This window comes from Anopheles gambiae, chromosome 2, assembly GCF_943734735.2.
Source record: "Anopheles gambiae chromosome 2, idAnoGambNW_F1_1, whole genome shotgun sequence".
NCBI classification, from domain to species: Eukaryota; Metazoa; Arthropoda; class Insecta; order Diptera; family Culicidae; genus Anopheles; species Anopheles gambiae.
In genome coordinates, this window is record NC_064601.1 from 31840574 (window position 1) to 31867275 (window position 26702).

Consider the following 26702-nt stretch of genomic DNA (forward strand, 5'->3'; position numbering starts at 1 on the left):
GGGGGGGGCGCCGAACCTCGTCTTCCCTGCGCCAAGCCTAGCACGATGAGTGGTCATTAAATTTGATGTAGCTTCCGATCGGCCGCCTCCAGTTTGCCGCTCTCGATCTTTTCCGAGTGCCGGCGGGATGCGCTAAATTGGATCTAGATAGGGTGAAAGCAGTTTGGAGATTTTCCTTTTCTCTTTATGCCTAGCCGAGCTAGGGCTTCCAATTACAGAACGCGAACCCGGTGGCACTATGCTTTATATTCTTTGCGGAAAAAATTTAAATTTTCCATTAAAGCACCAGCAGGGTGGAATGAGCGATCGTAAAGCTGTCGAACTGCTTGCTTGCTATATTAAACTGATGATTAACGAACGTCACTTACCCCATTCTTCTCGCAGACGCCGCCAGCGTTCTTGAGGTCACCGGTCCAGGCCAGCCCGAGTGTGCCCATCTCGAAGTCGCGGTAGGTGAACATGTACGCCAAGCAGAACGCGTCGTAGTCTTCCTCTGTAAAGAAAAAAAAAAGATTAGACACACAAAACAAACATGTTAGAGTTTCAACGCCTGCATCAAGTAGCCATTGCTCCGAGATGTTTCTCGAACAACTGTCAAGTGGAGTGCAGTGAGGAAGTTCCTCTTTTCTTCTTTCGGCCGAACAACAAACATCTAAATTCCCGTGTGCTCAAGAAACTGTTCAGAATTTCCCGAAAGCATCACACCAGTGTGCCAAATTCCTAGTGGCTTGTTTTCCACCGAAAAAAAAAAATCCCCCTCAACCGACCGAACCGTGTTGCACTGCCACCGCCCGTTGTTCGAATGTCGGCGCACTCATATCGCAACAAAATGCCGTCAACGTCATGCTGGTGCCAGCCACGCACATGCCCCGGAATTCTGCGTCGCGTGCCAGCCTTCACAGTGCAGGCCTGCCAGCGCTGTGTAGTGGTCTGGCCGCCCTGCCCCATTCCGGTGTTCTGCATCCGGCCGGCGCGCGTATCGCGCTTCCGTGGGTTTTTCCTGCGCGGCGACATACCGATCTCGCGCGAGTGCGGAACGCGCTGTGTGAAACACTTCATCAAGTGGCACACACCGCCGGAACAGCTCAACTATCAGCGCTTTCTGCCACTGTTTTTCGATGGGTAAGTAAGGCGCGCGGGTGGCTTGGTGCAGGGGCGCGCGGTGAGGCGTTAAATTCGACACTCTAACGAACGGGCATTGGGTAATAATTGCAGGTTGTGCGAGTCGACATTTCCGTACCGGGAGTTTGCACGCCACGGGGTGAGCGATCTGCTGATAGCCGGGACCGAACGACAGGTGAGTGCTGGGTTGGGGGGGAGATCAGGGGAGGTGCGCTTTCATGATTGATGAATTGCAGCAGCGCAAGGTTCGGGCTTGTCATTCGCTCGGCGGGACGTTTATTATTCAGACGCTTACTGTATCGCACCTCTATCGCTAGCGAGGGTGAAATGTTGGTGAGCCTTTCCTGATGTGCGAACGAGCATCTACCACATAATTTGAGGGATATTTCACGAACCTTTCAGTTACTGTGGTCTTTTCAAAAAGCAAAACCAAAGCGTTTGCAAATTAGATCCTTTTTTCTGCGCGTATCACAAGGATGTTTGATTCCACGAAAGCTGTACGCTGTATGTAGCCGCTTGAAGGATTCCTCAGCAATGAAAACTACCCCGATTTCCACGTAGTGCATAATTTCACTTCCCATGCTTGGGACGCGAAAACATTGCGAAAAAAATTTACTTTCCCCGCAAGAAAGCTTCATTCACAATCGGTTCTAATTGCTGGACACGACTGTACGGCGCCGCTTTATGCATACACTCTTCCTCCACGAGATTCAAGGTTTCAGTGTGTTCCAGAGGTAGAAAAAAAAACAAAACTCGATGCAAAAAAAAAAACGGTACCACGATGCCACACAAAGGATGAAAACGTCCAACTGTTGCACGCCGACGGCATTCATCTCTTCAGTTGGGAAAATGAATTGCACTAGATGAAATCCCCATTCCTAACCGAGTGCGCACACTAAGGCCGTGTGTTTTTTGCCCCGCTTCCGGTACGAATCATCCGCCCGGATCTTTTTGCCACATCGGTGTGTTGCATCGGTGGAGAAAACACACGTCACACGGCACGATAGAGAAAGGAAGGAAAGAAGTGAGGCATCCCCCCAAACCTTCTGTTTTTTTTCGTATGAATAAGCGAAGACTGTGAAATTGCATTTCACAGCGCTGGATTGCGGGATGAAGGATGCTTTTCTCCACTGCACATTCGCTCAAGAGTATACTCCCCTGAGTGATGACGCTGGCAGACGTTAATGCAATCTGTGGATGTATGTGTGTGTGTGTTTGATGGTGTGCCACAAAGAGCCATGTTAGGCGGCCGACTGGACAAGCGGATTCGCGGTGAAACCAGACAACACCCGGTGGTTGGTTTAGCGCAAAATAGTTGAGGCAAGAGTCGTGCAGAAGCAACAAAAATATCCGTTGTACATTAGCACTGGGCCACACACACACACATACATTTATATATAGACAACCGGATGGACACGACGGATGCTTTTTCGTCAAATGGCTAATAGTGGTTTAGTGTGGGAGAGCTGTCACATTTGTCCGCTTCCGGTCCGGAGTTCGGTGTTAGTTTTGGAAAATCTGTTTTTTTCTTCTGATTTGTATGAAGCTTTCCCCCAGCTGTGGAACAAGATTTATGTGCACATTTTCGGTAGCGCACTTTGGGATTTTTTTCGCTACTAGCCACGATAATGCTCTATCCTCCGTTAGCGTTAGTTGTGTTGCATTGCCGGACGAGGAAAGGAGTAGACACACCCTCACACGCACGAGCACTTTTGCGCCAGATAAAAACGTGTCCAGCTCGTCACTTGTTCGCCGTAGAGCGTGACGTGTGCTACGGCGGAAGCATTGCCTTTACCCCGTGTGGGGTCCAATATGGCCCATGCATTATGGCGCTGCTCCACCCAGACCGTTGGGGAAATGTGCTACGTTGACCATCGTCGCGATCGTTACTCTCTCGTCACGTGTGCCGTTGGTTACTGGCGACAACCGACATGGCGACAACTCGCTGACCTTCACGCTAACCTACCCGAGCGGCCGAAGCCGTACACACGTTCTTTGCGCTTCCTATCCCGGCCTGCTAGCCATTGAACACCATCATGGACGGAATGCGGACCCCGGGAGAACCACTCCTGCAGCACTCGAAGCGGACCAGCCCTCGCAACATTGCAACTTTCGGCTAACAATCACGTAGCCTTGCCGGGTGTCCGATGGGCATCGTAAACCCGTAAACCTGAAGTGAACGGTCCACGGCTATGGACTTTGTTGACCTCATTTACCTCGTCGTCGCCCCGGACGTTGCCGTGGAAAAGCGGATGAGATAGAGCATCATCATCACCTTCCGCACGGTCCGCTCAGGTTCAGGCGATGGCTAGATGAAGATGAGTTGTCGTTGGCACGTTTTCCAGCTAGTTGATATACTGCTGCCCGTCGCCCGTACGGCGGAGGTGCATTTCTCGGCTGGTGCCGTTCTGCGTAGTGCATTTTTATGAGCAGACGAAAAATTAATACTGGGACCTAGGGACCTTTGCCGGGCTACGGTCGGAGATCACTCGACAGGCATATAAATAGCATAATGCTTGGGTGGAGCTGTGTGCAGAACGTTTCTTTTCATAGAGCATAAACTACTTTGCAGTTAGATTGTGCTAGGGGAGTTAGAAAAGGGACATTCAGGCAGGATGATACGAAATCTTCAATCTGCATAACGGCAAAGTTAATTATTGTTTGTACCAATCGGCTTGGAACTGTGCTAACCAAAAGGAGAATCATTGCCAGCCTGCAGCACAGCAACCTGTCGAATGCAATTAAAAATATCCCTTTGAGAAATGAAACACTTCAATAATGTAGGGCAATTATACATCTTTTTCAACAGCCGCATCATCTAACAAGTGTGAACAAGTGTGGGAAAGAAAACGATTCTTTACTCCTGCTTTCGATGCTATAGCACAGTTGGATTTTTTTTAGATTACTTTGCAAGGAATATGTCATTTTTCTAAATGTCTTTCAGTAAGAATGCTAAAGCCATTGAAAAGTGGAATTGAATTTCAATTTCTCTTCTTGTGCGAGTGTCTTTCATCCCTCGGGTTGTGCAGTGCCGTTGAAGAGTGATGAGTTTTGTGTTCAATCAGCTTTGTCATCACGCTGCTACACATGGATTTATATCGCCCGGTGGAGTCTCTAAGATAAAGATCCAAAAATTCGCAGAACAAAAAACAGTCAGAAAACCAAATAGAATAAGAAATTAGATCAAACTTTTTCAACAAGATATATTTCGTAGAATTCCACCGTGAGGTAGGTTTTGGTTCGTTTCAGGGAGCCAAAGCAAAGCATCGTAACCGCAACCGCCACCGGTACATTTGCTGAAGGATTACGTTGTTCCCATACAAAGACATACACATACACACATACACACATACAAACAAGTAAAAAGTCACAATCTTCGATTTCGAGGAAAGTTTGCTCCCGTTGAGTCAAATGGAATCGTATTTGCCTAAGGTCAACCGTTGCCAGCAGTCAGCGGATATTGGGGGCAGGCGGGCGCCATCCCGTTTGCCCAAGGGCTGGTGGGAGGAAAACTTTTGTGCGCACCGTGAAATGAGTATAACAATATTCAAATATTGCCACGATTTACATACAAATTCATCATAATGAGAGTTAAGAAATTGCAAAATTTGACCCTGTTCGGTACTTAGGTGACGCTGGTTGGCAACGAGCAAGTCGGGCACGGAATATGCGCACATAACAGTGACGTATAGATTCGTTTGTGTGTGTGTGTGTGTGTGTGTGTGTGTGTGTGTCTGAAAAACATACCACCCCGACGGTAACGATGTTCCAAGAGGCGCTTACTGTTTTTCTCTCTTCGTGGGAAACTTTAAATCAACCATCCGCCACCATCGGTGCTTGGATGATGCTCCCGGGAACGCCAACAAAAAGCCGAATGGTGGTTTGGAAGAACGGCAAGATCCTTTATTCTTTAGATGGCAAACGGATGGCTCATTGGGGTGGGATCGTATTTTGAATGCGTCTTCTGTCTCTCGACCAAAGACAAAGATCGATGGCTGTGCGAATGAGAGTGGAAAGCAGGAACGCTCAGCGAGCAATCGAATCTTGAACCCACAGCAAACACACCGCACGGAGTTTCACTTATTTGCTCGCGAACGCTCGCTGCTACCTCAACTGTCGAACTTTGTGGCCCGGCTTTGGCCAAACTCTCCCCGCCCGTTTTGCCGGGAGTGAGCAATCACAATAATCCCAGGACGGGGATTTGTAGGCGGCAGGGAGAGGACGGCAAAGTGCGAAACGAAACCACCTCCGTCAGACGCTGTGATCGCATAAACATAAATCATTTAATATTCAAATGAAGTTTTCTTTCCGCGCCATGATACGGCGCAAAAGCCTTCCCGAACCCCGCTCCCCAATTCCGCGGAGGTTTCCGTGGCCATTCCGGTTCGCGAATCGCAGCACGAGGATTCACCACGGCATGTCTTTGTGTGGCTGAACGTTTTTACGCCGCCAAGGCTGGCGCACGACGGAAGCACACAGAAAGCCCGTGCGACTCGGTAGTAATGATTCCGTCCGCTCCGATCCCGCTCCGAAAAGAAAGAAAGACAACATGCGTGGGAGAACGTGTCGGTTGGAGGGGGGTGAATTTATGCAACACGGACAGGAGCAGCCCGTGGCAGGTAGGAATTAATGATTCAGCTGCATGCAAACTCATCATTCACAGGGCTTTCCGGCCTTCCATTCGTCAGCTCGGCGGGTGTGCTCTGCTGACTGTTCCGTTCCGTGGGGTGACGATTGACAGCGAAATTTAGCGCATTGTATCTGATTTTCGCTTAAAATAAACTTTTGTATGCTTAATTACTCGTCCCTCGGCTAAGGTGTGTGGGACCGCGCGCTTGTGTCGTGTGGCTTCACAGGTGTGTCTCACCCCCCCCCCCCCCTCCCCGATACCAGGGGGTAGTAGTATGGGAATAGGGCACGGCTGTTGTGTGTGGAAACGTCACCGACGGGTTTCATTCAGCACATTTTCATGCACAGTTATATCGTGGAACTTGACTTTGAGCGAGCACGTGACGGTTATTCGGCCCTCTGCGCTACGCGCGTCAATAATTTCCCCCGAGTGCCGTCCACGGTTTGGAAATTGGAACGCACAGTTGCGTTTGCCAAAATATTATTGATCCAGTTTGGTTAGCGTACCTGCCCGAGAGTACGCCTTTCAACGCCCGCTTTTGGAAGCTGACGATCAGGGGGAAAACTTAAAATTAATAAACTTTAAAACCCCCTTCCCGCAGTACGGGCCAGTTAACCGCCATGTCGCTAATGGGTAAAACTTTGCCCATTCACTAATACACAACCGGCTTGCCGAAAGCGATTTTGCAAAAGCGTCAACAGCGCGATGCCGTCAATTCTGACAGAGCGGAGCGGAACTGAAGTCTTGAAGCTGCCAGCGTTGAGACGTTGGTTGAATTGCTGATTTGAGCTAGGAAGGAGAGGGGATGCTGGGATATAATCCTTTGGCTCCAGTTTGGCGTAAATTTGCCGCCACTATCCACAAGTGCCCTGCGCCAAGTGCCCTGGAAAACCCCCCGTAAAGCGAAAGCAAGATGGCCCGAATTGGAAAATTAGATTGAATCCTTTCTCCCGCGTCGCCTCTCCTTTTTGCCTGGGCGGCGACCGAGCTTGGCCAATGATCCTTGCCTCTGCCCTGGTTAGCTGTGTGTTCCTAGAAGGCCCTGGACAGTTGTTGTCACCGTGAACGAGGATGATGCTTGATTTTTACGCTCGAAAACAGCCGACTCAATGATGGTACATAATTTAATAAATTAATTTCATGAAGATTAGCGCGGAGTGGGGCCCCAGCCCAGCACTGCGGGAGCTGTGGAATTCTGGATGGGCTTGATGCTAATAATGCTGATGACGGCTAACGGTAGGGCCACAGCCCTCGGGCAAAAAACCGGCGCCTCATCAACATCAGGTACTACCTCCTACGACGCCGGATGTCTGCCTGCGAGCGGTCGGCTTCATCAGTTGGTCAGATCGTTCGCATCAGCTCTGCATCACTGCCACAAGCTCCACTGAAAGTGTCCCAGCAGGGGGTGCAGCCTTTGCCGGTTACTGAGAGTGTTTCTGGTCCGACACCCGTGTCTCCTCCGAAGGCACTGGGGGCACCCGCCAGCCCCGCTCTCACTGCAAAGCCGATTTAGGCGGAGCGCCCAGGCAGAGTGTGACTGTCCGCAGGCAATGGATGAAAAAATTAATTTACTTTCAGAGGGCGGACGGTGCTCCACAGCAGCTACCGAACGTGCGCCAAGTGCCTAGATATACGTAGGAATCCGAGAAGCCAGGTTTCGGTGTTTCGGCGGTGAGGAAGGAGAATGTCGAAGAAGCAACCCGGACAAGGGGACACACTTGGGATTAGGCTTTAGTGAACCGTTCTACGATTAGATTATAATGAAGACCGCCCACGAGGCGGAGGGAGTGAGATAGGATTTTCTGGTCCTCGAAATGATACGCATCGCCATTGCCGTCATGCGGGGCGGACGAGAGGGTAGGGCAATCGACCCGTTCAAGTAAGGGGTGGTGGTGCGATCGTAATGATAGCGAGAGTGTTCTACCGCTTGTTTCGAACGACACAGTCGCTTGGCCACACAGGCCACACGGCATGAGTTGGTGGTGAAGATAAGCGCCGTAGGCTTTTGCCCCGATGCTCCTGTCCCGAGTGACGCAACGACGGCGCTACAGCCTCTCGCCAGGGCGCCGGTCGCCTACCGGGAGCACAATGCCTATAATTGCGGTCGTTACTTCCAACCGATTTGCGATGCTATCATAATCTCTTACATTTCCATTTCGGGCGTCCCCGTCCGGTGCGTTTCTGGGTGGTGATTACGGTGAAGGACTTCCAAAGATGAGATCGGAGTTTAGCTTGCTTTACTAACACGTTTTTATTTTCTTCTCATCCTTTGTTTCTTGTGGCGGTGGACCGCTGTGTGATTGGCATTCGAACACAACGCAACCAACCCTCCAGATATTCCAAACCATCCCCATGCTGATACTGCCAATGCGCGAGGCGTTGAACACGAGAAATCCGGACATTATAATTGCAATATTAAACGCGTTACAGCAGCTGCTGCGTGTCGGTAAGTAAACGTCGTAGGTTAGTAGTAGTCTCGGCAATGTGGCACTAGCTCGTCTGGAAGATGAGCATCTTGTAACGAAACTGAGGGACAGACAGTGTGTGACAGTAGTGCGTTGGGGGTCGTCTGTTTTGTCGTCTGACTCATCTCCGGTTGGCAAGCGTCACACAGCACAGCTCCCCAACGATGACAGCTCGTTCGCTTAAAGTAGCAGCCTTTAGTTTGTAGCATGGGAAACCAGATGCTGTGGTTTGGATCAAGGGGAGATTTCGTAGAGAGGAGGAGCCTAGATTGGCACGACGAAGCTCGTGCTTGTACGGTGCCAGTGTGAGCTCTGTCGGAGTGATTTCATTTTTATTTAACAACCGAGAAGATTGCGTTGATAATTGATACATTTGTAGTAGAGCGCTTAATTTCACAACATAACGTTCACAGCACAATCATCATCATGAGGGTAACATTTTGGGGTTTCGGAATGTTTAATCTATGAATGAGATGTGGCTTACAATAATGCTAAAATTGATAAAAGCCGACACACACTTTTTCTATGCTTGTCAAACTTATGCTTATATATGTACACTGCTTTCTTCTTTGGCCCAACAACTGTTGTTGGTCTTGGCTTTCAGTAACTTAGTTATTCTTGCGGAGCTTATAATAACTTTTGACACGCTTAAAATTCATTGCACAAGCATTTGTGTTTGTTTTTTCATATTTAAATACAGATAAAGACGTACTTTGGTTGCAAACAATATTTATACAAACCTTTAAAATGTGTCCAGAGCTAACACAAATAGTTTGTTGGTATTTATCTGTGACTCATACAACTCTTAAAATTCATGTTCGATTGATTTATGACTGATGAGTATTGCTCGTAGAACGTGTAAAACCTGAGAGCTTGCTCGTTCACAGTCGATCATTATACGGTACCATTGTAGTTTCTTATTATTGCAATATAATTGCACACCACGGTACCTCATCTTGTAAAGTAATGTAATAAAAGGCATACACACACACACACACCGTTTGTTCGAATCAACATTGCAAGTGTTCTTATGAAGCGTTCGATTGAAATCGTTGATGACCGATAGAGAAAGCGTTCGATTATCGTTCGAGTCCCATCAGCACACAAGATGGCATGGAAAGAGAATGTGCGAGCAAAGGTGGTTCTGCTGATGACTTTTACCAGCATCAGACACCATCAGTACCGCCTGAAACCACCAGCACCGTGCGGAGGGAAGAAACGGGCGAGGGTTTAATTAATTTTGTTTATGGCGAGTAAAACTGAAATTAAAGTAAAAAATATTGGCAGCAATCGAGGCAGTGCTCAGTCTGGGGAGGTGTGGGGCGTGCCTGCTGTTGCGGACGACCGACCCAGGAAAGTCAGCTACTTACTGATAGCGTTTTTATGGCCCCGGCACCTGTTGGGATTGTTTTAATATCTTGGAAAGCTTCGACAGTTTGCACCATCCTCCTGGGAATCCGGAGCTGCTGCTGCTACTTTACTCCGGGGTTTGCGCGGCCGCTGCATTAGCCCCTTCCTATCCTTGGTTCGTGGAAATGGTTTATCTGCTTTCTTTTGCCAGACACCCACCTCCCCCCAGGCACATGTACCACACCCAGTCCTGGCTGAATGCTATGCACGGACACACAAACCCTCTTGGGAAGAATTTACACACGTGCGAGAGGAAAAAAAAAGAAGAAAATCATTGCCCAGGTGCAGACGGCCGAGGGAGATAGGAAATTAAATTTTAATTTTCCATTAACGTTGAAACATGACAAACGCTGTCGCTTGTGTTGAGAGGTACTCCGGACTCCGGACACTTTACCACCAGTTTCGCTACCATGCTTTCCCTCTCTATCCTTTCCCGCGCTTGCTTGTGTTCCGTCAGTTTGTGCCAAATCATGTGAGGCACAAGGATATGATGGGCGAGTTAGTGGCTTTTGGGGTTTTCTTTCGTGCCACTGCCTTACACACACACTTCACTGTCAGTTAAGCGACTCGGCTAATTGAAACTCTTCAGCCCGGAGTAGCAGCAGTTGCCTGTGCCGAGCGTGTGCAGCAATAATCGTTAACGTGTAATTTACTTAAAACGTTTGTGCTAGATAAATAACCGTACGTGTTTGGCCGAAGCGGCAGCAGTGGAATACGCCCGGCAGGATGCTGCGATCGTGCATTTGGCCCGCGTAGCATTAATAGCAAACGATTTCTGCAGTAAGCTAGAGCCCGTTACAATTCATTTCAACCGTGCGCTAATGCCGGACATGATAACAATGATAACTAGATGTCATTTAATGTTCCGTCTAGCCTTATTAAGATATCTTTACCATGTCCTTGGTTTTCTGTTTTCACAATAAAAAAAAACCTTTCCTTTCTGCTTCTTCAAGCCCCCGTGGGTTGATGGTCCGTTTTGCTCCAACGAGGAGCGAAACTCCCCAAAAGCGCAACCGAAAGCGTTGGTCGTTTCGCAGAATTTCATACTTCCCCTTCACATTTTCCTTTGTCATTTCCACGAGCAGCCCTTTTCGCGGACGATTTTTGCTGAATGGAGCACACAATGCTGCAACCACATCACCGCAATAGCTTCGGGGTGGCTGAGTTTTCTTGCAATATTCTGCCCAACGTTACGCGCAGAAAATTCTGCCGGTTAAGGGAGTCAACTAACCGACAGAACCGGTACCAATACCAGTCGCACGAATGCTGGAATCGTACCCGTGGACTGCTGCCACGATAGCAGCAACGGCACGAAATGGTGTGCCTGGCGGGCGAACAGCATTCAGCCCTGTCTGGTCGTTCGGTCGTGTTGTGAAAAAAACACACAAAAGCTCTTCCCAGGTTTGTGTTTCACACAACACACAAACGGCTCGTGCGAGGGGGGCTCGTGTATTTAGGGAAAAAGGGGCAGCGCTAAGATTCCATCGCGGCCACCCCAGGCACATGACCCCGGCAGTATTATTTTATGATTTTTACTGTTGGCCCATCATTATTTTACAACGTTTTACGCGCTGTTTCGTGTGCGAGTGTGAGTATGAATCCTCTGTTTGGTTCTTGTTGCACCAACGTTCAGTTCAAATTTGTAGAACAAATTTCTACCGGTATCGTGTAACCGGCCCTCGTTCACAACGTGTTCTCCACCACCAGAAGCAATCGTTGTGCTTAAACATTGCGGTGCGGTGTGAGATAAAATAAAAATAAATATTTCCCTTCGTACCGGCGCAGGTGATTGTCCAGTTGCAACCGTGCACTGTGTGCGATTGGTTGAATCACATTGCTTCCATATTACACCGAAAGTCGGAATAGATAAAATGCATGGAAATATGTGGTTTGGCTTTCCGTGCGGACAGTGAAGGTATGGTTTGGTTGGTTTCTCCTCCGTTTCGAGTTTAAACCATCTGCTCCGAAAAAAAAACACGACCACACACGTCCCTGAACGAGAAAAATTGCACCACACGTGGAGGAGGGAAGGGCAAAGCACGTGCTTTGAAATAAAAACAACAAAAGCTGAACCAAACATCATATTCTCTCTTGGTAAAATGGTTCATAGAATTCAAAGAAGCAGCATAAAGCGAATTGAATGCTCAATTTTCCATTTGCAGAGCTGCCCAAAAGCTGACTTGACGATATTTTCCACTTCGAATGGGAAATGTGCCAAAACGGAATAGAAAAATTAACAGCCATGTGGGCAGTGCCAGTAGCACCAAAGTGCTTCGGCTAACGCCGTGTGCGATGCAAAGGATCTGTAGCAATAACATCACGGTAAAAATACGCAAACCAGCCAGAAATGGACAATTATCTTCGTTCGCTCTTTTGCTGGTCAACGCAGACTGGAATTGCAAGTGGCAAGGCTTATCAAGTAATGAAACAACCAGTTAGAACATTTCTACTCAGCTGTCGTTAGAAGGAAAACCCAACTAATGAGTTTTCCTCTTAAGGTCGGAAGGGGTCAATGATCGATGATTGGTTTTTACTTCAAGCACGTATGGTACATACAGATGTCAGCAAGACTTGTATTTACCCTTCAGGGGGAAAACATACACTTTTTGGTAGACTTACACTTGGTTCCAGGAAGTTGTTGAAATCCTTATGTTTCGTTGAATGCGTAGATTAAAAAAAAACACTGTTCTTTTTTTTTATTTTTACAGGACCATCGATCGGAATCGCTCTGGTGCCGTACTATCGACAGCTGCTGCCAATGCTGAATCTGTACAAGCAGCGGCGCGTTAACATTGGCGATCATATAGACTTTCGTGGCGGTCGACGGATTGGCGATGTGGTGAATGCTACACTCGAGCTGCTGGAACAGTGCGGCGGGCCCGATGCGTATCTCAACATTAAGTACATGGTGCCGACGTACGAAAGCTGTGTCTACAATCGCTAGATCAGTTGGAAAACATGTGTGTACAATTCAAAAATTGCAACATGACCAGCTAGCAACATATCATGCAAAAGAAATGTAAGTCTTTTTTGTGGTATCTTTTTGAATACATTCTCCTTTCTCCTTAAAAAGGAGAGTTGGTGCACTTCTCTTATTTGAGTAGTTAGTTTATTTATGTTGCTACAAATCGAGCAGGAACTGAAGCTTCATTTGGTAAATTCAAATTTGAAAGATGTAATAACGAATACATTTTTAGAAATCTTAGTTTAAATGATCTAATCGGATAGGAAACCTTCTATGACGCAGGCCTTGCTGGAACTGGTGTGTTTAGTAGACCCATTAGATTGCTAGCCATTCCGATTATTAAACTGTTTCCATTTTTAATGACATAAACAGTCAACCCTACCCAGAAAAGTTAGCGTAGCGCACAAACTTAAAGAATTCCATGCATATATACATGCTCGGTAAATATCTTCGGAACCGTACCGGCACGCTTTGGAGACCCATACAGTAACGTTGTTACGTAAGTGCGGACGTTCGTGTAAAGTAAAACGGCCGTATATTATAAATCACAACCCAAATTGGATGGAAAATGGTAAATCATCATTTGTGCAATTTTCTATCCTATTACTTCGTTGCGTGCAGAACGAGACACGTGCGGTGGCAAGCGAAGCGAGAGAACGAGAAACCATCCCTGCCGGTTGGTTCGTTCGTTTGCGAATGCGGGTGCCGTCAAACGGAAATAACCAAATAGGATCAACCCTGTTTCGAGGCTTGCAATTGGAGAAAAAAAAACCTCCTTACCATTGGCGAGTATGCAATTGGTTGCAAAAATGTGTATGTGTGTAGGAAATTTATTGGTAAATTGCAAAGTAAATTTGCATACATATTTTGCTTCTTCTCTCCGCTGGAACGTAATTCTGTGATACGGGGTTTTTCAGTTTCAAGAATGACTGGCCAATCATTGCTTGCTTTAAATTTTGTGTGAAAAGTGCAGTACACTGGATAGGAACTGTCTGCACAACAAAAGATGCATATTGGCAATTTTATATAATGAATTAAAACCAAAGAAACATGTTTCTGCAGTCGACTGCCTGTTATCGGTAGTGGAAATTGCTGTTGAAAAAATCCACACTCTACAAGGTCTTCGTTGCGTACGCGAACGTATAGAATTGGTATTTGATTTTCTATTACCTTTCGATTGGCGTACCTTACTCCTGCGCATGTCTTTTTTTTCTTATTCCAATGTATTTTCCCTGCTTAAATCGAAGCAAGATATGCACCGTACAATCACCCATACAGCACCCATACCGCACGGAACTTACGAAGGGTTTTGTGTAGGTCGGAAACCTTTTATCCGCACACATTCGAACGTGCCACTAAACCGACCTTCAATAAAATATACATTGACAGTCATCGGTTTCCCCCCCATTGACTTTTATTTTCGAGCAGACTTTCGAGGGGCTTTTATCCACGTTTTTATTTCGTTAAGAAAATCATGCGTTGGGGTTCATGATTTCAGCCTCTACCGGGGTAGGATTATTTAGAATTATTGGATCAATTCTATTGCCTATTGCCGTAGATACTTTGTGCAAGTATTAATTCTACAAACACGCTGGTCGAGTTTAAGGTGTAGGGGGGCTGCTTCCGTAGTGCTGCTTGCAGTGAGGCAACCGAAATACAAAACTTTCCTAAATACACACACCCTACGCTGCGGATAGAGAGAGTGTGTGTTCAAGAAGATAAACAAAAGCAATCTAACTCACCCGAAAACAGCTCTAGGAACTTTTCCACACCATAGTTTCCGGGAAACCGGTACGATGGATCCTTCAGCGCATTTTGGTTGTGGACCTTGATGCGCTTGATCATGAAGGTGATGTTATCCGGCTTTCCGTCGCCGTTGAAATCTGAAACAGAGCAAGTAAAAACGTGTTAGTTTCGGTAAGTTGATGGGTGTAATTACCACAAGATCGATTAAGGTTTAGGGTTTAACTAAGTTTTTCGAATCATATGGAAAGCAAATCAATTTTCTCAACCAACTGGCTGAGCACAAACAAACAATCACAACAAAAACTGCATCCAGCATTCTTGGCAGCCTGCCGGAGAGCCGGTGATTGTATGACAATCGTTTACATTTTCCCCTTTACTCACCTTGCGCTATTGTAGTTTGCCATGCATTCACAACACAAACAGAATTACCCAACCGCACCCACCTACAGCAGCGCCAGGACATGCAAAAGATCACCCGTTGCACATTTGTGCAGGTGACAAATTTTCCAACCCCATCTTTCACAGCCGGATTGTAGTACCAAGAAGAACGGCAAATGCATTTGCGACTGTCGCACTAGAAACGATGGCAAACGAGGCAAACGAGATGGATTTCTTCGTGCTGGGACAGAAATTGCTTGGAATGCTGGATGCCTCGTTGCACCCGGCGGCATCCGGTACACCTGGCCGACAAGCAAAAGAAAGCGTCAAGAGCTCACGGAGTAAGTCGTCCCCGTTTTCAGCCTTCACTCTGCGGTGCTATCATCATCACCACCACTTTGGCTCCCCTATTCCCGGTGGCCTACCGCATCAAACATCGCAGAGAGCATTCTGCAGCAACCGACACGCGCGCTAGGTACGGCCGGCCACAGGATGATGATTTGCGGGTGAGTGACGATTGCTCCGCCACCTGCGCCGGTTAGCGAGGGAAAAAGAATACGCAGAACGGAGCAGTCAGGGAGTGCGAAAAGTGGGTAGCATGATGATGACATTTGTTGAATGTTTGCTTTTCTTCTCGCACCTTAATGACTGACGCTTTTCCATTGGCTGTCGATGTGTGAGTGGTAGGAGGAGCAGGCGAAGGGCAACAAGTAAAGGGAGAAAGGAAAGAAGGAGCATGAGAAGGGCAATATGTGCTGTCAAAGTGCTCTCCAAAGAGGCCGGTCGACTCGTTGTCGTGAAGTACCAGAGGGCACAATAATGGAACAATCATGTGCGTCGCATGTGCAACTATTGTACTGTGAAGCAAAGGTAACTGAGGAGGTGTGTAGTTAGAGATATTTTTAGCAGATAGGAAAATATTCTGTTGCTTCTAACATAAAATCGGGATGTTATATACTGCGTATAAAAATTTTAAATGTTTTCCAAGTAAATAAAAAACAATTTAAAAGGTAGTATGAATTATCAAAATGCTGCTTGTTGCTCAACCCTTGTGTGGTTTAGTGTGCAATTGGGAAAATATAATTTTAACGCCTCGTTCGACTTTAAAGCTAACTAAATGTCAAAAGATGTAACTTTTGAAGCTGTAAAGTGCTACTTTTGTTCATTTTCATGATATTTTTCGAACATAAAACATTAGCACAGTTTTAATAGTTCATTATTTTTATCTTTGCTATTACTGTCAAAAATAGTAGTACAAAAGTCTCGGTTTAAAGCAACTGTAATCAACTATCCGTAAAATTGATAGTATCATCTGTATGGTTAAAAGTGCACTCACTAATGGAAACCCTGGATGTAGGCTATATTGCCAGCATGTTTACAGATGCATTTAGTTTCGTTTTCATTAAACGGACTTTCCAGTTCGCTGGTGCAGTTGATGATCTACCATCTACCTCTACACCGGTATCACATAGGTACACCTGGCCATTGCAACAATTTGCCACCTCAAACTCCACCAGGAGACGTTTTGTGGCTTTTGGTCAGGATTTGCTTATTGAGCAGAGCTGTTGGGACGTATTAAAACTGGCTTAGCTGTTTGTGCTTCGGTACTGTGGTGTTCTGGATGTAAGTACAGTTATCACCGGACAGCCAGAATCCCCCGGGGGCTTGAGTAAAAATAACCAACAAACCGCCAATGCAAGTCAAAGCTAAATTTATCGATTGGTCATACAGCTCCGCCCGGGGGAGGAGACAGGACGTTCCGGTTTAGCCGGAAGTAATGTGCCGAGTAGCCTAGGGAGAGGGACATTTGCCAGGGATTACGGATCGTTCAAGTAAGAAGTCACAGGATTTGCCTGGACGGTACACAGTCACAGTGTGCCGACCGACAACAACACAATGTGGTATCGAGCCTGTGCAGTGTACTTATTACAAAAATACTGTAAAAAGGTATCTACCTTCCTAACAGAAGATGGAACGTAACTATTCTTTACGGGCTTTCCGTCTCCCGCCTGCCAGAAGCATCTCGATCCGTACCAGAGAGGGCTATAGATTAAATTACTGGTTAGGTTTTATAACGGTTCGTTTAGCTTTGTTAATTTACTCTGCTTTACCATGGTTAAATGGTTTGCAAGTGCAATGACTAGAAAGTACCAGCGTTTACCAATGGGAGATTTTGTTCAGCATTAATTATCTGATGTTGGCAATAAGTTCGACACAGTTGGTATTGATTGACAAAAGAATCATTTCAGCAATGTTTCAAAACAGAGCGATTGTTGTTCAAAGAATTTATGTAAATCGAAAGCTCTAAAAATAAATTATTTTCTATTCTTCCCATCAAGTGATGCTAGTTTAAATAATATAAATAATATAAAAAAAATCTACAAACACACACACATAACAAATTGTGAAATAATTATTGCGTTACTTTGGATTAAATTATGTTTGCTTTTTTAACTAGATTAAAAAAACACAAAACAAATAAGCTCATAAGCTAGATGCATCATTGAGTCCGGGCAATTTTCATAATTGTGGCTTCGATTGTAGAAGTACCGCAAGCGCAATAAAACCCATAAACGATAAACATCGGATCAGTTTTCACCATAGGCATGATTGCAAAACCATTTCCCTGCGCTTCGTGACATATTGTATCAATTATTTGCACCATGACCGTTTTCCAATTGCACATTGCATTATGTATTCCGCGTCGGTAGGTATTCCGGGGCGGGTCGTGGAATAAAGATAAATAAATGAACAAATATTATTTTTACCGCCCTTCTGCAGAAGCGCAGCCAACAGCAATGGGCAGCAACACACAGGCACCCGCGAATGATTGACGTTACCGGTTACCGGATTTTAATTCCAAAATCCCAAACAAATGGGTGCCGAATCTCTACCGCGCCCAGTGAACTCTGTGTGCGATTTTTATGTGCCGATTTTTATGCATTATGCAGGACAGACAATTAAAATGCGCTCGCAATGTCTCAATTTTGATCCCGCTTATGGGCTTTCCGCGTTGTTTATGTTGTGCCATAAATTGTTGCAATTTATGGGACCATCCGTTCGAACCGCCGACGACGACACGACAAGCGCGTACGGTGCGAAAAGCAAAACCGCACGAACATAATCGCGCGTCCATGTTGTTCCGGACCACAATCGATAATTTTAAATTTATTCTAGGCATGCTAGGCACTTAAAGCGACAAGCTGCTCCGCACACACTGTGTGTGTGCGCCCTTCGCGCGGTTGCCTCTGTTTCCCGTCGTCCGACGCAATGGCTGTGTCTCGATTAGAAGCGACCTGCTGCCCGAAGGCAGGAACGCGCTTTGACAAAACTGTCACCCAGCCCGGTGCAAAATGAAGAACGGCTCCCACCAGGAAACGGGGGTTCGATAGCGTCCCGCTTCATCCCTTCCCTCGATTCGCGGCGAATGATTCTTCCCCCGGTTTGTGTCAGCGCCAGAAGACAATTATCGGTTTTCCGGAGTTTATTATTCACTCGAGAAACATTCGCTTCTCGCACGCGGCGGTGGTTTGTGGCGCCTCCGACCGGGTGGCTGCGACATTGATGTGGCACTCAATGGCGGGCGTTAACATCCGAGCCGATGTTAAATGGGCGGTTTCCAGTCGGTAATAGGTTGGTCGTGTTTCTTGTGCGAGCCACCACCGCGTGTGCCGTGGGGCTGGCCACCGGCTGGGATGGAATAAATTTCGGTGAACCGCCGCTTGTCCGCACGAAGACAGCGCGACAGCGCACGGTAGTAGGTCGCCCGGTCGCCCCGCTGGTTGCTAATGCATTGATCGGTGGCACGTTGGTGTACGTTGGTGTACGGTAACAACACGGCTAGAGACAATAAATTATGTTCAGTTAGTCGTTTTTCCCTCCCACTATTATTCGATGTTAAACTGTCATCGCGCATTGTTTGGCTGGCAAGACTCATGTACATAACGCACGACACAGTACGTGCTGTGCAAACACATTTCAAAACAATTTTCCCTTTCATCTTTTGGACCGACTGAAGTCACGTTTTCACACGCTTGAATCAAGCAAATACCTGGTCCAACATTTTGCTTCCACCACGCTTGAAAAGTGCATCAAACGGATGAACAACATGTGTCTTTGTTTTGTTCAGCATCGTTGTGTGTCTATTATCGAACTGAAACGCACGCTAGCATTCCATTTTTGTTGTTATTATTTGGAAGATTTTAAAATGGAAACCATCTACCGAATGCACGTGCCAAAAAACTGACTGCTAGCTAAACAAACGATCGGAAAAGTGTTTGCACTTAATTGGAAAAATGACTGTGCATCGTTTTTTTTTTAATGATACATGGAAATTTACAGTGGAAAGCAAAGCTGGATAAACCGCTTTTTTCGGGTGCGTTGTGTACCGAGCCACACTGGATTGCTAGCTGTCGCTCTCTATACTGTGCCGTATTTTCACTAATCTAATCACTCAACACACGCACGGAAGCGCTTTTGATTGGGATTTGAATTTTTATTTATCGCACCTAGAGTTTGCCATGGACTGCATGGAGGCGCCTGGTGGATTGTGCTGAGCGATGGAGAAGCCCGGTGGTAGCAGGTAGCTTAACCGGATTTACCTTCAACTACGGCTGCTCCGTATCTTTGCACTGATTGACAGCTGTTTTTATTCGGACTGTGCGTTTGATAGAGGGATGAGCATAGCAGCAAAACAAAACTTTGGCCAAATCCGATTTGCAAAAGCAAATCAGTGGAAAGCTGTAAAATGGCGCATTGGTGCAATTTTTAGTTTGATAAAAGGTTTATCAAAAATGAACAAATAAAATAAATGAATGACAAGGTATAAAATTTAGTGAAGCAGTAGATACGATATGCGAGCATTTTGAAACAGCAAACACGTTTTCTTATCATGTTTGTTAATCGTTACCGTATCACATTATGTATTGACTGATGATTAGAAAAGCTAAACAATTGTTATACATCAACAATCATGCTTAGATTTTTGTTCTTGCTCATTAATAAATGTGTGCTACTATTATGATGTTCTAGTAAAATGCAGTTTCTTATTTTAAAAGAACATTTTGTAATTAAACATTACATTGTGTATCAGAGGAGGAGCATTCGATCGATTTTTGTGCGATTTTCCTCTTTGATTGAGTTCATTGCGGATTCTCCATCGGTTCGGAACAGCCCTCGTAAGACGAACGGTGTAGCAACTGACGAGGTGTTAGCGAGCGTGCTGCATAACCATCAACCGTGAAGGCAAGATTAAACGACACAATTTCGGTTGCGGTACGGCCAAATTTACCGTGCCGCTGGTTTCTGGGTTTCAAAGATGTACTTCTTTTCCGTGCTTATTGCTTTGCTAACGCAAACGATGACTCGAAACCGCCGGTGGGGGTTCGATTGGACATGAATGGTTCGCCAGGGCGGTGGTGCGCTACTGAAGCATACCGTGCCGAGCGCGGTGTGCCTACGATTGATCTGACGGATCGAGGCATCGAGCGCGACGCGTATCAAAGACGCACCACACCCAGCCAACCAACCCAGCCCAGCGATCTGGAAAACATCGAGGGAAATTGACTTTCTCCTCGTACCGCCTGCGCTTCGCCCGCATCTCTTCCGCCGATCGGTTATCTAGGCGTTCGAGTGGACGTTGGAGATTGAATTAAATTCTCTTCGGCGGGTTTGATGCGCTCACCCCAAACGAATTTCCTGCTGGAGGAGAGCGCATGGACTGGACTCTGGAAGGGTGAGAGGAGTCGGCGGAATGAAATATGTCCGTGTTCCCCGTCTCGTTGGTTCCCCGCCCCTTTGGACGCTGTCATCCGGAAAATGACTGCGGTAAAATTTGATGAAGGACCTGGACCTGTGGTGGAATGCGGCCGGGGCCGTAAATGTCACCGTTGTCATGGGCGGGAAATTGGGAAGATTGCGCACTTGGGGAGGGAGAAAAGAAGGAGATAGAGAAAGAAACGGCAGCCCCATTCGCTTTCGGTGCGTCACCGAGATCGAGTTACCGTGGTGATTTCCTAGGGTAAAAAGAGTATCGGCAAATGACAGTACAGAGAGGATGATAAAACCAAACCGAACGGCTGATGCTGTGCCGGTGATCCGTAACGATATGTGATTGATTTTCACACGCAATGTTTGATTGCGCAGGAGCGCACGGCCTTTCATTTAATTGCGCACAATTTGCAAAACCATTGCACAGCGGAGACGCAACCGTCAGTGTGCGGCAACGTTTTTAACTAGCGGGCCAGAAATTTAGCCGTTTCAGCGAATTTCATTCCGGCCGGCGGCAGCAGAAACTCTATTGTAGTTATTATTCTGGTTAAAGGAGGTAAATAGCAAATAGCACATGCTCTTTATACTTCGTAATTAAACGGTTTGCATAGTTTTGTCTAAAATTGAAAACGTAATATTCGAAATACTTCACAATTTTCGCCACAACTGTTGGGATTTTTTTTCGGTAAAACTATGCAGGCTCTTCTATGAAATATTTTAATCTTCAAAATGTTAATATATGAGAAGCATCTTGTGTTAAACCAATTCGGAAAAGAATACCTTTCTCTTGGACAGCTACATCTGCTTCTTAGCGATTGCAAAACACTCAACTATCAGCAGTTCTTTACTGCTGGGCAAAAATGTCCAATAACAGAAAGAATCTCTTTATCATGCTCTCTTTTCCAAAAGATATCTCGCTGCGCTTCATATGCTAAACAACAATCATCATAATGCAGTATCAAGATTTCCCCTTTCGGTCGGTTCTAGCTAGCGATTGTTCTTCCTTCACGGGAAGTCAAACAAACTTCACGCGGCTGCTTTTCGCTGAAGTTTCCGCATGTTAGCCTGCCGATCTATTTCTCGGTCCAATTTCCAACGAGATCCAAGAGCTGGGCCTGCTGTGAAAGACCCTTCCCACGCTCGGTGGCGGTCCTGTTTTTCCAAATGTCGTACCCCGGATGCTGGTTAAAAATATAAATGGAATGCTTGCCTGCATTACGTTTACCGTCGGGTTTTCTATTATTTGCCCCAATACTGCCTCCAGGTACGACGAAAAAGGAGCACACACACACATACACGCAAAGCAAGTGGAACGAGCTACACATGCAACGATAGTATCAATCAGGCCGTATTTCTGTTGCCGCTGCTTCAAAACCACCTGAAAGGATCAGCGGTGCCGCCTTACATCGCCCGCATCATGCCTTCCCTTCGACCGGCGGCGCTGCAGAGCTTCTAAACCGTTCCCATTGTGACATTCAAACCGCTTCGAGCAGCAATCTACTACAGCATCAAAACACATGCTTTTGGAAGAGGGGACGGGGGGTGTATGCTAGCGGAGAAAACATAGCAAAACAACCTTCCACACACACACACACACGGACACATCACCGGTACGATAACATTCTCAGTGCATGAGAAGCGTTCTGTCTCCCTAAAAGGAACAACTGTTTCCAGTTTCTCGGCATGCCAACCCGTGTGCTGTTTTTGGTTGAAAGAAAGAACAAAACACCCTCTCCCCCTTACCCTCGAGCGCATCCAATAGTCGCTCCGTACATCCACATGCAAACGGAGCCCTCCGCACTCGCATTCGGATGTTCAGTGAAAAAAAGTGGATTCCGTGAGAAGAACGAATTTCATTGCCAGGGAACCGAAAATGGGAGGAAAAGTTGCAAATGTTCAAGAATAAAATACATATAAACACGCTGCCCTCACGCCGCCCGTCCACTTCCTGTCGCACAGGCAACAGGCCCGAGCTACGAGTGAAGCTATTGCTACGATTTCGATTCCGATGTCGGCTGACGGGCGAACGGTGCGCGCGCGGGGCCAGAACGGCAACCATGTAATGCTATAAACGAGTTTTTGGCTATGGAATGTTTTTTTTGTTGGTGTTGGTTGAGCTCGATTCTTTACCGCCGATCAAGAGGTGCAAGCCACAGGAAACGAGCCTCAGCAAGCGCAAGGGGCCGTGACAGTTTAGTTATTCCGAATTCTGAAATCCTCCCGTATTTGTCTCACTTGCCACATGTCTCCCTGCCTGGTGGTCCCGGTTTGGAACGGAACCCGTGCACCGAAATATGCCAGCCACCATCAAATACTGGTTTGTGATTCACCCCCAATGCACGAGAACGATCCTTTTCCGATTGTTGGAAAGTTTCGTGTGAGGACACCCCTAGGGGACTGGTGCGGTAACGACCGATGGTGCCAATGCTTCTCGAGCGAACATTTTGCCCCGTGGCATGCATGCACACGCCTGCGCTAAATTTGGATTCCAACCGTCCGTTCTTCGGTTCGTTCGTTGATTGTTGTGAAGCCGGACCCAGCCGGGGACACGCCGACGGAGGGAGGAGAAGAAGGTTAAGAGATTCATCGATAGTCTTTGCTCGAGAGCTTATCGCCCATTGTCTGGGCCAGTGTAGTGCACTGTTCGGTAGCAAACAAGGCGGGAAAACGGTGAGGTCGTCGTGCGCTACCGTTAGCAATCGTAGCTCGTTGCCTGAAATCTCGATCCCGGGCACGAGGGGTACGAGCAATCGCTGGTAACAATAAAATATTACTTAAACCGAACGATACGCGCGCGCTTATGCATTTTCACGAAACACCGTAATGTCATTCCGGTTCAATCGAGCGCGATAGGTCACGGGAAAGGCATGACGGTGGAGCAATGCTGTAATGTAATGGAATGGAATAAGCAATTTAATGCAAAAACACATTGTTTCGGGATGGCACGGGCTGATGGTGTGCAATGCAATTTGCACGGCACAAATAAATTGATTTCAGAGACCGTTAACCCTATAGCCCTACCGGGATGCAGGTTGAGAGGTTAGGTCAGAAAGATGCAAAACACGATTGTTGGTACGGTTTTCATTAGTTTGAAAGGAAATTAATATGAATAGAAGGATAAAGGCAATTTGATAAAAGCAAATTATTTCACGGCAATATACATGTATGAAGAATATTTTTGAATTAGGTAATAACCAATATGTTAAACACAACAATTTTGATGGTATCACTCTTTTGTTTCTGTAGATAGTCAAATAAAACCTAAACTGTTGATATGTAATATGCATATGAGTTTTGAAGCTTTTTTGTGTAGTTTTATTGAATCCTCTTTGATATATTTTGAAAATAAATGGTTTTGATAGACGAAAACATTACATTTAGCGTTTTATAAAGAGTGTAGCGACTGTTCAGACACAGGCACAGGAAGCCCTGTCAGTTTGATCGTGTTTAACGAAACACGAAGTTCATTCTTTAAGTTTGGAACTTGCGGCTCGATTTTTTAGTTTATAAGTGCAAATCGATTTCGTGAAATAAACTCTTTTCTAATTTTGCGCTTCGAGAAACAGCTAAACAGCTTCTTCTTCTTCCTCTTGGTCTAATGTCCGGCCTTTACAGGTTGTCGAGAATTATTCAGTATCATACAGGCGGATACACGTGACCACCGAGATACGTATTTGGGACCAAAAAAATGTCCCAAAGCAAGGCGTAAGTCGAAATAGTCTTATGACGAATATCTGTGAATATTAATTTTACTCCAAAAGCCGTTTGCACAATTTAGATATTCAAATCGGGTAGTTGTGGAATCTTTGGAAATGTGAAAATCAATTTCTTCACAATAACAATAACTTCTTCTTTTAACTGTCAAAATCAAAATCGTCGTATCTGCGAATCATCGTAACTCGAAGGAGTGGTAACTCGGGAGACGCCTATAGTCAGTCTTTGCTACGAGGGGACGGTCCATTCTACACTTGAACCCACGACGGGTATATGGTTTAGTCGTGTGAGTTGACTGTACCACAGTACCAGATAAAGCCAAACAACTGGATATTCTAATTTTAACTTTTGTTGCGTAAATTATTGACTTCAAACTACTTGGTGCTAATGCTGTTCATATTTCTGAAGAGAATTCTAGTATTCAAAACTATTCTGAAAAAAATGTTGTTATGACAGCAACGCTAATCAGTTGAAATCAATAGCACCTAATGAAGAATCTAAAAATATAACCTATAAAAACATCTGCTTTTTTTTTACACATAAAAAAGTGTATAGATCGTAGATCATTGTAAAACCCTGTATATACGAAAGGTAACAAGGCATGTTGCATTAACTAACTCAAACCCGGCTACTAACCTGTTTTTCTGTAGATGAGATTCGCCCGCTGCACGTGCCGCGTGATCGCCTCGATGCTCGCCTCGTCCGAGCCCATCTTCTGGAAGAAGGTATGGTCCGCCTGCAGATACAACATACACGTGCTCTTCCGATCGTACAGCGAGTTGGCAAACGATTTTTGCTCCTTCTGCTGCTGCTGCTGCTGCTGCTGAAGCAACTGCTGCTGATGATGGTGATGGTGGTCGTGCAGATCGTTCCGCACGTTCAGGTTAATGTTGCCGTTCACCATCACATCGGGATGATCCGCGACCGGCACGTTCTTGCGCGTCGACCCATTCTTGGTAATGATTTCCACGTAGTGATCCTTGTTGTGGTTCGTACCGGTCGCGTTGATCGTGCGCGTCCACGGGAACTGTTCCGCACCGGCCCCGACGATGCCACCGCCGGTAATGATCGTGCTGCCGCTGCCGTGCGGATTGTAAATGTTGTACAGGAAGTGATTCTTCCGATTGTTCACTGCGGTCGTGGGCGTCCGGGCGGTCGGTGCCCCACTCCCGACGCCCGTTCCACCGATAATGCCCCGATTGACCGTCCGGTTGATGGTGGGACGGGTTGGAGAAGGACCGGACCCGGACGCTCCAGATACGGCCGCACCGCCGGTATCCATCGTGCTTCCGCTGCCCCCACCGTTCGCTGTCTTGCCGTGGCTGCGCACTACCGTGTAGTCATTGTTGTACGGCACCTCTAGATCTAATGGCAGCGATGGGTTTCTGCTCTCCTGTATCTGTGTCAATGAGAGTGGGGGGAAAGAAACGGTAGAAGAGAAGACAACAACCAATTAGTGCCTGCTTGCTTCAACAATCTTAATCAGCTCAATTTATAGTTATTTCCCCCATCGAGTCGTCGAGAGCGTCGATCAGTAGCACCAGCACGGTGCAGGCGAATAGTTGCGGCATCCTGTTACACAACGGTCGCCTTTCCCCCGGCGAACCATGACAATGTGGTGGAAGGATAGAGGAAAGACGGGAAAGTGGAGTACGGAACGATAGAGACACACTCCCCGGCTGGCTGGCTGGCTCGTTTGCTTAGTCAGCTCCGGGGAATTTACCCAACATAAATCCATTCCAATTTGCCCCAGTCTCGGCGGGCGGGATACTTGCTTTGTCCATTGTCGGGAAAGAGTGATGATTTCCAGGCATGCCAATTAATTAACGCAATTAGGAAACTTTAAGTCCTGTGTGTTTCGGAACGAAGGCAAAAAAAAAGAAACAAACGAAGCACATTTTACAAAACGGACCCACCAACGGCTTCCTGCTTCTTTCCAGAGCACACTAGTAGTGTTAAGCTTTTGCAGCAGGAGATTAGTCGACCGTTGTGAAGGTATGCAATGCTCACAGGAAAAACATTGTGTAATGTGCGTGTTACGGGTGCGTTTTTCTTTCCCTTCCAAGGGTCTACTCGGCCGGTCGCCTAACACTGTAAGAACAATCTTTAGAGAGGAAAAAATCCATTTTAAAAGCGAACCAACCGAGCATACTTTCGAGTGAACCAGCAACAACAATACGGGCAAAAAGGATTTCATTTCACGAGGGAAGTGGTGCTTGCTATTTATTGATCGGAAAAGTGCAGAACCACTCACTAATGTACACCTTAAGTGGCACAGATAGTGCCGGATCGGAGCACATAACAATGGCAAAGAGGGTTCCCAATTGGTTCGTTGCTAGTGAGAGCTTCATCCCTTCCGGCTTGGGTTACTGAGAGCACTGTTAGTTTGAACCGAGACGAAAGGAACAATAAAAAAACATACACACACAATCACGTACACTAATAAGAGACTGAACAAACCGAGATGCTTTACTGGCCCATTGTCGCTTTCTTCGAGTAATGC

The 26702-nt window shown here is 46.4% G+C and overlaps 2 protein-coding genes across 3 annotated transcripts in view; one reads left to right on the forward strand and one right to left on the reverse strand.

Moving 5' to 3' along the window:
- Nucleotides 1–26702, reverse strand: part of LOC1273746 (uncharacterized) — a 166432-nt gene that overhangs the window by 44311 nt on the left and 95419 nt on the right. For both annotated transcript variants that reach the window (XM_061646983.1, XM_061646982.1), the window contains exons 6-8: nt 24836–25598; nt 14335–14475; nt 369–493 (exon numbers count right to left, since the gene is read on the reverse strand). In XM_061646983.1, coding sequence (XP_061502967.1) covers nt 369–493; nt 14335–14475; nt 24836–25598 — 1029 coding nt within the window. The remainder of the gene's footprint in view (nt 1–368; nt 494–14334; nt 14476–24835; nt 25599–26702) is intronic.
- LOC1273747 (parkin coregulated gene protein homolog) lies at nt 614–12722 on the forward strand. Its single transcript, XM_312757.6, has 4 exons — nt 614–1122; nt 1216–1297; nt 8087–8198; nt 12336–12722. Exons 1-4 carry the CDS (start codon nt 803–805, stop codon nt 12569–12571), a joined length of 750 nt encoding a protein of 249 aa, XP_312757.6. The 5' UTR covers nt 614–802; the 3' UTR covers nt 12572–12722.

What these genes read in the sequence shown, in the direction of transcription:
- LOC1273747 (XM_312757.6), top strand. Translation starts at nt 803, where the DNA reads ATGTCGGCGCACTCATATCGCAACAAAATGCCGTCAACGTCATGCTGG. An exon ending in CTGCCACTGTTTTTCGATGG is followed by an intron (nt 1,123 to 1,215) that starts GTAAGTAAGGCG and finishes TAATAATTGCAG; the next exon opens with GTTGTGCGAGTCGACATTTC. An exon ending in TAGCCGGGACCGAACGACAG is followed by an intron (nt 1,298 to 8,086) that starts GTGAGTGCTGGG and finishes CCAACCCTCCAG; the next exon opens with ATATTCCAAACCATCCCCAT.